Here is a 12,467-nt window from a genome sequence, read left to right as displayed (position 1 = left end):
GGCACCCTGACGATATAAAAAATTACAGTGAGGTGAAAAAAAAAGTTGATTTCACTTTAAAGCTTTTACGATAAATACTTGAAAGAAATTTTACCTCGGCATTTAAGCTTAGTCCACACTTTCAAAGTTAGTTTCAAAATCCTTTAATTAACAATCAGGATTAAATAACACTATCCCAATACTAAGGTAGCAGTGTTTTGTATCTATGGAAAGAAATAAGACATAATTTAACAATTATAAACTTTCACTATATATGACAAATAGCCTTGATCTTGATAAGGGGTCTGTGTGATTAATGTTGCATTTCACTGAGTTGAACAGGAATAAAACATTATTCTTATCTTGTTTGGCAGAATTTTGGCCGACTATTTCAGTTGTAGGGACTAAGATTTTTTTTATGTAAACATGTTATTGTATAAAGGTACATTTTGGTACAATTAGTTACACTGTGAAGGTTGTTGCTTTTACCCCGGGTATAACAAAACTAATGTAATTTGATATGGACTTTTTTGTTATTTTGTATTGTATATAGTGTTAGTTTAAATCACAAAGTTTAAAAGTTTAAAGTTTAATGTCTAATTTGAACACAGGGTGTTATAGAAAGTAAAGTATTTGATCACAATTAAGTGTAGAATTTGTTACAAAGATTTCTTTGGTTAGGTTACAAAAGTTGACAATTACCCCCAATCCCCTCCCAAAAAAAACCCAACCTTTATTAAGTACTAATCTGACATTAGCCCTTGCTGGAACAAGTAGACTTTGCGGCTGCCATCTGTAAATAAGGGCTGTCTGTGCAGACTGACCACACTCTATAGTACTTATATCTCATTCTTTGCAATTTGAAATCACATTATGGGAAAACCTGTTATGAAGTTTTGGGGGTTTTTTTTGAAAATTCTAACAAGAAAATATTTCAGGTCTTCAAAAAATACGGCTTTAATCAAGAATATTGTCGGCAAAATTGTTTTAAATTAATCTGGCATATTTTTCACTGTCATGTAATCTATATTTGTCTTTTTTAACCACTGGGGTTTTCTTTCTATTTCAGGGTGTCAGATCGTGGGGGTGGCATCCCTCCCAAGATTGTGAACAATATCTGGGACTATAACTTTACCACTGCTGGGACCATGCAAGACAACAGGGTGGACAGGGGTCTTCTTGGAGAATTTGTAGATCCTAGAAATGCTGGAGGAGCTACATCTTCTAGAATGCATGGGTGTGTACAACTTTGAATCATATCTTCTTAATATGGGGCATAAATTTGGTAATTAACTGCATGTGAAGTGGTTAAAGGAAAATTTTAGCAAAGAAATAATCAAGCTTTGTCTGAACAAAAGAAATATCAGGCTTCCTAAATGTTACTGTTTCAAGGATTTGTCATATAAATGCTTCTCTTTCAAGGATTAGATATTTAATTTTCATGACATCATTTAGTATTTTGATGTCACATCTGACCTCACATGCCCTGCATTTATCTTGTAATAATGCAGTCCACTTCCCTGTCTGTTTAATAATAGTAGCGAAATAGTGTAAAGCATGTTAGAGTTATCTTTCTTGCAACTTGCAAAAGTGATAGAAAATTTTGTTTATTAATTTAACACTGTCAGTTTGTGGTTGAATAATGTCAAAATCTACCTTAAGATGAATCCTGTCTTGTTTGTTCATATGCTGTACAAATTTATGTGTTCCTTTATTTTAGTTCCATTACTTTATCAGATTAAAACATAAAATTTATTTTTCTCCTGTTGTTTTTATAACAAAATTGCTTTGTGATTTCAAATATAATATCTTTAAATAACAAAATATTAAGACTGATATTTTATCATTGAACAGGTATGGCTTTGGTTTACCTGCATCAAAAGCGTATGCCGAGTATTTAGGCGGCAGTATAAGCATGGAGACTATGTATGGTATGGGAACGGAGGTATACATTCGTCTACGACATATTGACGGACAACATGAAACATTTCGTATCTAGGTCATGTTTCCTGTATTGTTTGACTAGAATTGACCAAGGGGACTTTAGTATATTGATATGGAAGTATCTGCAGTCACACAGTTTTCTTTTATGAAAGATACTCGGATGTTACATTTACAAGAACTTTATTACAGTATAATACTTGAAATGTAAACGTTAAAGAAGAGTAAATTTGCTTAACTTCCTTATTATTTTCTTTTTGTTTGAAATGTTTCTTTAAAAATCTTTTTATGTTTTTCTTCTGATGAAATATATGTAAATGAAACTGTTGCTTTGTTAAAAATGTGCTTAGAAGAAAGACTAGTGTGAATTATGTAATAGCTATGTTAAGTGTAATATGCTTTTTTGTTCTGTGTCACAAATTTACATAATTGTTCTTATAGATATTGTAATAATAAGTGTGCTTTAAGGCTTTTCTTTGTATTGTCTGCTTATTTTCTAACTGGGTTGTAGGGAAAATTGTCTTATTTAAATGGAATGATTTTCATTGTTTAGATATATAAGGTCCATGTTACCTGAATGTCCGCACGTGCGTGTGTTAAGAAAACATAAATTTTGTGATTCTATAATAAACAGTCATAATAATGTTTACAAGTTGCAATGATTTATGCATGAACTGAACAAAAGAGATAAAATAAAATTGTGGTAGGATTTATCTTGTTGGCAATATATCTTTATTTTAGTTTTACTTTAATGTTTTTACTTGTTTCTGATAATTTTTTGTATTATTTTGTATAACATGTACACTTTTCAGAGACTTGAAATATTTTGTTGTGTGAATTAAAGTGACATTATGCTCACATCAATAAGAATTAGTAATATAATTCAAAAATTTAGTATGTACAAAATTTATCAATAATAACAAATGTTTAGGTTAAAACAAAAATAAAAACTACCTAAATTATTAAAAGTCTGCATGTCCAACTTTTTTCATCAATTGGAGGTTATCAATAAATTCTGAAACAATATTTATAGAAATTTCGAAAAGTCATGTGGGATTAATTTTTTGGGGGGCATATTGACATATAAATTTGAAATCAGTTTTAGCAAAGTGTAAAGTTATTTTGACTATTTACTTTGCACTTGCCATCTACACATGGATGGGCGTAATGTCACTTTAAAGATTTGGGGGATTAAATAATCTCAGAAACTCTTCTCCTATTGAAATGTGATTTAATTTCTTCACCCTCCATAAACAATACTCTTAAATTTATATTATGTTTATTTTATTGAAATCTTTATTTTGGCAAAATATGTATTTTTATTTGAATAGCAAGTTTATTTTTCTGTGGCAAACGTTTTTGTTTTGTTTTCAAAATGGCATGGCAAAATTAAGTATGAATCTCAAGGATTTAAAATCTTTCATAAGAATTTAACTTTCATTGTATTCTTGTTTCTTAACAGTTACTGTTTGATTGTTTATGTTTATATTTCTATCAAGTCTGTAAAACTTTGATGTTTTGAGATAATAAATTATTGTCAATCATATATTTCATTTACATTATCTCAACTTTGATACTGTAGTAAAGTTTTAAAACAGGAGATTTTCTGTTTGACTTTATATATATAAAATATGATTTCATTCAATACCACATTTTGCCTCATGTCAGCCATTGTTTTACATTTGTGAGTGAGAGTCAGGTTCTTGCATTGTTTGTCAGAGTATGATTGAGTTTTCTCCCTTTTTACTGTAACAATAAAATACTGACATGATGGGATTTTAAATATTGAGGTTATTTAAGACTGTATTGGTATCTACTGTATTTGTTCTTGTCTGTGTAACATGTCTATATAAGTTGATTTATAGGGTGATGGATGTGTTGCCAATTTGTTGTTTTTATCTTGTTTCATTTCTTCTTCTTTTTTTAAATTAAAATGTATAAAGCTATACCTGATAAAATATACTGCAAAATGTCAGTAATGGTACTGTCATGTTGTTTTCATGGTCTGGAGAAAAACTGACTTGGTCATTTAAATTTACAACAATCTGTTATAGAAAAAATTATAAGTTTAACACTACTTGTTTGTCACATAAAGAATACATTTTAACAAATATTTTACTGCATAATGTTTGACATGTAACGATATATAGAGGTATGTAAATATGTGTAGAATGTTCAGTGAATAAATAATATCATGTTTTATCTGAACATTATACATTAAGTATAATTCTGTTTTTTGTGCTTTCCCTAAAACTATTATTCTGTTTTTTGTGCTTTCACTAAAACTATATTTCTGTTTTTTGTGCTTTCACTAAAAAGTAAGAAAATTAACTTGAGTATAAATAAGTAGGTGCTACACATATGTATCGTTTTTACAGTAGTCAGGTTGGCTAGTCAGTTATGAATTTTATAAGTCATCCATGAATTTTGTAAATCATTTGTGAACATGTTAACTCTAATAAATGCCCCTCGTGTACAAATCCTTTCAAATTCAAGTCACACATTGTTTTACCCTAGGTGTTGTGATGTAAGACATACATCGGCATTAAGACATACATCGGCATAACAAAAAAACATGACCTCATAAACAGTGATATTGTTAAGTCATGCTGAAAATTAATTTATGTAAATTCATCATTTTATGTTCATTCAATACATTATTATAATGTTTGCACAATTATATATCTATATACATGTACCTATAAAAAGTGCCAGAGGAAACTGCTTTGAGTGAATCCAAATTTTGTCATTATACAAATTTTGAGAATGACCTAAAATGTATGACAATATTGAAGAATCATTACATGTTCTTTACGTTGTATAACTCCCAATTTGTATTGACATTTTTGATGATTTATTAACGTTTAACATATTTTATGCTATGTGAACAAATCAATATAATTGTAATAGTAGTTATATTATTTAGGTTATGTAAGAGTGTCTTAATTTATGTACATTTGTATTTTTCATTATGTGTCTGGAATATTTTTCTTGTATAACAAAGTATTATGGCCATATATTATCATCTGATGTACATGTTAGGGTGTTTTTTTTTATTTCATTCAAATGTCAAAAAGTTTTTGCGAGTTGAATGTATCTTTGTGCTATATTTGATGTTAATGATTAAATAATAGGAATACATTTCCAATAGTTACAATATATATGTATTTTATCAAGTCATATTTCCAGGAAAATTGGTCTATATTTCCATTGATTGATTATATAATGTAAGTGATTGAATGATGGAAGCTGTTTCCATGGTTACAGTGTGTACATGGTGTCTGGTCATAGCGCCAGTTTCTTTTTGTTTATTTCCATTGATATATTTTACCATGATTTGTATGCTTTAAATAAATGTCATTTCTGGGATATCAGTCTTGTTGTTTACATTAAGTTTCCTCACACTTTAATATATATATAATGAAACCCGGTTGATTTAAATAACATGTATTAGGTATATATTTTTTTTTGACAGGTTATAGTTATATGGCACTGTATATGGTTGTTTATAAATAACCCGAGTTGCTAGGTTTATTTAGGGCCATTTTACCTCTCAAGATTCTTCATATTGAATTTATAATATAGCAACCTTCCTTTTCGTGAGAGAAACATGAAAGTACAGTGACCATGCATATAGTTTATATAAACGTCATGATTATCCAACTACAAGTGATGTTACATAGGTGTAGTAACTGTTTTATAAACTAGTTTATTATATGATCTAAAAATAGCTACAATATCATTGGTCCAAACTGTATTCAACAGAACTTTTCATAAAATCATATTCACTGGGGGTAGTATCATATTAACTGGCTAAATTGGATTTTCCAAGTCTAAAAATAGATTGAGACTGATATTCAATGACCATTCACCGTAGACTGTTAATTACGTGTGCTAATTAAAAAATAATTGTTGCGTTTTGTTCTTTATGGCATATTTCTCGATTGAAATATCATTACTTTACTGTTATACTTAAAGGCTAAACCGCATCGATGAGTATAAACTTGAATTACTTTCGTATGCGCAGCGTTCGCGTAGTCGTTGCACGCCTAACACGTGCGTCTTTTTTCCCGCGCTTCAACGAGGCAAAATTTGTACATGTATATAAGGTTGTACTTTTTCGTGATTTTTTTTTTAAATTCTGAGCCTATTCATATAATAAAACAATTATTGACTAGTGAGCCATTGAATATGATGTGATATTCACCGGCAGAAAGTCATATTGACCTCGGCTATCGCCTCGGTCAATATGTCATCTGCCGGTGAATATCACATCATATTCAATGGCTCACTAGTCAATAATTGTATAATATCTATATGAAATCATCTGGTTTTGTAAGAAAGGGCCTATATGTACATGTGGTTATGGCTGATAAAATCACATTATAGATTTCACTTATAACTGACCTCTGCAAATTATAATCCCAAAGCACCCACTCTTGCCTAAACAAGTAGAGCTCACCTCACTGTGGTTGATAAACTAGTAAAGCTGACCTGTGGTAAATAAACAAGTAGAGCTCACCTGACTGTGGTTGACAAACCAGTAGAGCTCACCTCACTGTGGTCGATAAAGGAGTAGAGCTCACCTCACTGTGGTTGACTGTGGTCGATAAATGAGTAGAGCTCACCTCACTGTGGTTGATTAACCAGTAGAGCTCACCTCACTGTAGATTAAAAACTAGTGGAGCTCAGCTTGCTTTGGATTATAAACCAGTAGAGCTCACCTTACTGTTGTTGATAAACCAGAAAAGCTAACCTCAATCAAGGTTGATAAACCAGTAGAGCTAACCTCACTGTGGTTGATAAACCAGTAGATTTAACCTCACTGTGGTTGATAACCAGTTCAGCCAACCTCACTGTGGTTGATAAACCAGTAGAGTTCACCTCGCTGGTTGATGAACCAGTACAGTTGACCTCACTGTGGTTGATAAACCAGTAGAGCTCACGATACTGTCAATGATAAACCAGTAGAGCTCACCTCACTGTGGTAGATAAACCAGTAATGCTTGCGTCACTGTGGTTGATGTGACTTGGAACCAAACAGAATGTGTTTCAGGGGCAACAACTTTTGAACAACTATCATTATTCAACTTTAACTTTATACAAGGAAACTTTGAAATAACATACATTTTCATAAACAGTAATGGATATGTCTCTCTACAGACACAAAAATAAATCTGCCTACTTTGTACATTTGTTATATATCAGTAGTAAACTTAAATTGATCAAAGCTAACTTGATGCGACTTTAACATAACTTGTTCCACACAATAAAAACCTATTTAAACAAATTAAGAATGTATTTCTAACAATATAAAAATAAAAGTTTTAACAAATAAACTCTGCTTCATTTAACAACTTCGAAAAAAAAATGTTGATAAACAGAAAATAAAACAATGGAATTCATAAACATTGGAAAAATAAAAACAATGGTGCTGTGCAAGAATATATTTCTCTGAAACCCTAAAGAACAAAACATAATAACATTATGCACAAGGGCCATAACTCTAAGTAAAACCAGCTTATTTAAATTTACAAGCAAATAATGAATTTGTACAGCATAAGATATTCTGTAACTCCAGAATCTATCAGATCTACAAGAAAATAAACCTAATCCTGAACCTCCTAAATTTGCCTAATTCATTTGCCCAGTTTTCAAATTGGAACATTCCATTTCATGTTTAAGGGATCTCAGTAGCAAATATGAAAATTGATCAATCATCAGTATAGAGCCTGGCAGACTGCATGTAATGTCCAGGCTGGCCTGACTATACTGGCAGCAAAGGATAGTTATATTGTTTAGGTTCCAGCAGGTTAAAATAAATGTTTAATTATCTTTATCATGAGAAAATAAAATGTTAAGGGGGTTTAATCCAAGTAATAATCTTAATTTCTTTTCTCACACTCAAAACTTCATATACTAAACAAGGTTAAATAACATAAAGAGCTCATATACTTTTCTTTTATAGATAATGTATTCAACAAGTAGAATTTGTAGCGGCAATACAGATGTGATGTCACAGTTTTTATTGCATAAAAATCATTTTGTCATGTGACTTTGATTTCAATGCAAATTTCTGAAAGGCCTTAGAAAATTTCAGGTAAAAAGTATGATAATTACTAAATCAGACTTAGTGTACAGTAGTATTGACAAACATGGAACTGTAGTTTGACAATGTTACTCTACTTAAGAAATACATGTAATGTATCCCAAATCGCTCAATAAAATCACTGTTTGGAGTTCGGATGTGAGGAATTATATCACAAGGGCGTAGCCCGAGTGATATAATGATGCGCATCCGAACTCCAAACAGTGAATTTATCAAGCGATAATATCACTTATTTGGATATATTATTTAGATTCTAACACAACATCAACAAACAAATGCTGCCATACCTGGTATTAAGCTAAATTGCGCCTAATTTGTTTTGTACTTATTTTTAGCTTGTCACATTTTTAGTGGTCACGTCACGTGTATAATGATTATGTCATATGTCTAAATATAGAATGTCAAACAGTGATTTTATTGCATAATAACACACACTTGGGGTTCTTCTATGTTCAATAGGGAAAAATGGGGACAGTGTTAGAATGTCTCCTAATTTCTCTGCATGGCTTTATCCAACTTCCATTTTAAACCAGAGCGTTATCAATCTAAATATCACAATGACAATAATAAGAAAGAATGCATGTATATCTAGGCTGGCCTCAATATCTGGCCTGACCTGGCTTGGTTCTGTTGTAAAAGGTTTAATAGTTATAGTTTAAGCATTGAAAGGTATAAAATTATTCTGTATGATGTATGTTATATACAAACAATTAACCTGTAAACTATCAAACTTATAAACAAGGGGTTCTAAATATCTGAATTGATGAGAAGATGAAAATCTCTAAATGGGCCACGGGTCCATTTTTTTATGAAAGGAACAAGGTATATATATAACCTACAATCGGGCTTAGTAGTTAGTTATGTTTTTATATTGATCTGTTAATGTATTAAAAATGTTAAACTTCAGTAATTAATTAATTAATAAAACAAATAGTGCAATCAACAGATATTTTCATCTATTATTAATTTCCAATATTCATTAACATCCTAAACAGCTGTGCAAGGTTTTTGTTTGTTTGTTTGTTTGTTTCATTTTACGCCTTTTTCCAACAGTATTTCAGTCATATAGGCGGGTAGTTTCCTAACCATCGTTCCTGGAGAGTTACACCAGTACTAGACTACCTTCCTCCGCGCTAAACTACCAAAGCATCTCCCGGGGATGGAACCCACGCCAGAGAGGTAACTGGATTAGAAGTCATCGACTCTAACCCCTCGACCACAGAGGCGGCTTCCTGTGCGAGGTGTTTGGTTGTTTTTTTGGTTGTTTTACGTGTAAGAACAGAACATTTTGATAATCGGAAGGAGAAAATTTTGATGATACATGTACATTTAAATATTTATGTTTGTTTTAAAAGCATGTGCATGACTGTGAAACATTGCATAGTTATATTGTAATGAATACTTTAAATAATAGTGAGTTTTTTGTTGTTGTTTTTTTTCTTCAAAATCTGCAGGTTTTTCATAAAACAAGGAGATATTCAAAGTAATGCTGGAGTTATGAAACAATCTAAATATAACAATTTTTTTTTTTTTACCCTTACCCTGCTGAATTTGACCAGCAGTAAATTTGGAACAGTCCATTCAATAGCACCAAATGCATACTTATGCTCATCTGCTTAGGGCACTGACAAAAAAATTCAAGAGCGTTATGATTGTTACTCCTAACAAGAATATTTTTCCATGTGAAGAAGGGGCACAACTCTTGAAATATTTATTACTTAGTTATGCCCCCTTGCCCAGTGCCCACTAGATAGGCCTTGTTATCAAAAGTAGCAAAGTGTAAAATATCTTTGATAATCTTCAAAATGTTTTATCAGTAACCAATTTTAACAAGGGTTAAAAAGGGGCATAAATCCAAAAAAATATTGCTTTCAGCTAATACGTCTTACAACTGTATTTTGTCATGATAAGCAAGTATGGCAAATTTCATATTGATACCTTCTTTAAGTGTTTGAGTAATGGGCTACAGTGACAACAATAATGACCAATGCATTGAAATAGCTTGACTTTCTCATTGAATCAGACAAGCTAAAATTAGATCTACCAATAGTAAAAAGCCTGATCAGACTATACAGATGGCTCAATACTGGTGGTAAAGGATAATCACTTTTGGTCCCAGCAGGTCAAGGGTTAGAATTGTGAAATATTTCCTTTACAAGTCCTGTTATTTGGTTGACAAAAAAACTTGCCTAACAAAAGCCTCATCTTTTACCCAATAATTTGAATGCAAAGAATTTAGATAATAGCACAGCACACTCCATAATAAGCATGACTCTACCCCAATATTATTTACAAAAATATAACAGTTATATATATGTATATACCCTTAATAAAATTTACAAAAAAAAAACCCAAACATTTTTTAACTGTGAGCACTTCTAACATCTTTAGGTATAAAAGTCTCACTAATATCTGAATATCTTCAGTCGTGGATGTCGGAGAGATCTACATCTTTCTGTTGGTATTCTGATACAGTTAGTGGCATACAGTTCCTTTAACTTACTGAAGTTCTTTATAGCATCCAAACTGACCTCCGTGAGTCCACGGCAACCACAAATGTTCAACACTTTCAGTGAATCTTGTGTTGGCGATTTACTGCTTGCCAATATTTGGATACCACGGTCAGTGATTCGGGTACAGTAACTGATATTCAATTCCTCCAGATGTGACAGGTGTAGAGTCATTAGCTCTAACGACGTGTCAGTGATTTCTGTTCCAGACAAATGAATTGATCGTAACCTATGGAGACGACTGATGTTTTTAACAGCCGGTTTCCTGTCCACAGGGGGTGAAATGAGATCTTCAAAACATCTATCATTCAGCCCGGTAGCCCAACTAACATCAAGCTTATAAAGTAACGGGCACGCCGACATGCACAGTCCACTTATTGTTGCCCAAGAACATTTTGATACAATCAATGTCTTCAACAAAGGAATTCTTTCAAGTAACCATAAAATTTGTTTTTGTGTCATAATAACCGAACTCAGATCAAGGTATTCCGGTTGCCGTCGGACTATTCCCATTAGATGGGTCTGAACGATTCTCTTTTTACTCAGATCTATTTTCTTCCACAAATCAGGATTGATGCACCATCTGTTCCATATTTGACAAACAGCTTGGCAACGTGCCAAATCAGCAGACGACAGGTAATGGAAGATAAATGTCCAAACTTTACGCGACAGGGGATGCTTTTGACCATTATTCATCACACAGTAATCATCCGGGGGAGATATAGGAGCCGGCCGTACAACAAACTGCGGTTTTATAACTGGCAGGTTACGCCTTTCGATATGAGAAATCAGAGTTTGTCTTAACTGTTCACTGCACAATTTTTCAGAAGAATATTTTGTAAGATGACCACGATCTTCAGGTTTAGGTTCAAGAGTTTGGGTATGAGATTTACTGTTAACGTTTGATCCTAAACTTGCACCAAAGTCTTTATTTTTCAAATGTAGGCTTTTGCGACCTTTGATACCCTTCCCTTTGCCCTTATCTGGGAGAGGAGCGGAAATATCCATGCATTCCTCATCATCATCAAAGTCATAAGTGCATCGAGTCCCAGATCTTGGTGTTGTCTACAAAAGATTAAAATAGTCAGAATTAGTTGGCCGAATTTGAAAACTAAATAGCATATTTATCTATAAAGTGATTTTAACAATTTCTAAGTTTTACTACTTAAAATAGAGCAAGTAATCTCAATAAAAAAAATGATGAAAGCATGAAAATTTCAAGCAAACTATAAAATTATAATTGAATTTATTAAATGATATGAAAAATATGCATGAAAAACTGGCCAACTAATTACAAACTATTTCACCCTTTGCCCAAAGTTAAAGTTGTTAATATGTTTAGCATTTAAAAAAATTCCAGCTTAGGTTTTATCTTTTATTTTTCTTGTCATTGTTTGTCTTTAAGATAGAAGTAGTTTGTCATGGTTAAACCATTAAAATTGTTTAACCTTTGTCTCAATTCATGTAATAACAAGATTCCTAGTCAGTGTACTGAAGATGTAGGTAGTGGTGGGACAACACTATTGGAATAAATCAACCATAGCACTTATGGTATTAAAATATCAATTTTTGTCATTTACAACCATATTTACCAAACACAAACCAGTATATGTGTGCCTTCATAAAACAAATGAAATATAACCCTAGCAGATCTTACTAACAGGAACTTTTTCTAGCCTTTCCCACTAGTATAGAGTCAAGTCAATCTGCGCATAAAGACATTATACCGTTAGCTGCTTACATTTTACATTTTGATATCAAAATCCCTCTGATTTATAAAATGCATCAACACAGTATAAGTCATATGACGACTTTCAGGCTTTACTGGTTGAGGAAAACCTCAGGTACTCCTTCATACATTAGGAATAGTAATTTGTAACAATTGGGAACTGTTCTATTTACCAGACTTGAATAAAAACACTGTTGAA

General features: G+C 31.9%; 2 protein-coding genes across 4 annotated transcripts in view; one reads left to right on the top strand and one right to left on the bottom strand.

Moving 5' to 3' along the window:
- Positions 1-4,466, top strand: part of LOC132742896 (3-methyl-2-oxobutanoate dehydrogenase [lipoamide] kinase, mitochondrial-like) — a 39,852-nt gene extending 35,386 nt beyond the window's left edge. For both annotated transcript variants that reach the window (XM_060731398.1, XM_060731399.1), the window contains 2 exons: positions 1,049-1,216; positions 1,834-4,466. In XM_060731398.1, coding sequence (XP_060587381.1) covers positions 1,049-1,216; positions 1,834-1,978 — 313 coding nt within the window. In that variant the 3' untranslated portion in view covers positions 1,979-4,466. The remainder of the gene's footprint in view (positions 1-1,048; positions 1,217-1,833) is intronic.
- A 2,533-nt stretch (positions 4,467-6,999) lies between these two features.
- The window catches only part of LOC132742895 (lysine-specific demethylase 2A-like), a 42,262-nt gene continuing 36,794 nt past the window's right edge, over positions 7,000-12,467 (bottom strand). For both annotated transcript variants that reach the window (XM_060731397.1, XM_060731396.1), the window contains exon 19: positions 7,000-11,604. In XM_060731397.1, the coding sequence (XP_060587380.1) occupies positions 10,435-11,604 (1,170 nt within the window). In that variant the 3' untranslated portion in view covers positions 7,000-10,434. The remainder of the gene's footprint in view (positions 11,605-12,467) is intronic.

Source organism: Ruditapes philippinarum, unplaced genomic scaffold, assembly GCF_026571515.1.
Source record: "Ruditapes philippinarum isolate M1 unplaced genomic scaffold, ASM2657151v2 ctg1300_1_1_1_1, whole genome shotgun sequence".
In the NCBI taxonomy this organism is placed as follows: Eukaryota; Metazoa; Mollusca; class Bivalvia; order Venerida; family Veneridae; genus Ruditapes; species Ruditapes philippinarum.
The sequence above is the reverse complement of the archived record's forward strand: the minus strand, read 5'-3'. Positions and strand labels throughout refer to the sequence as shown.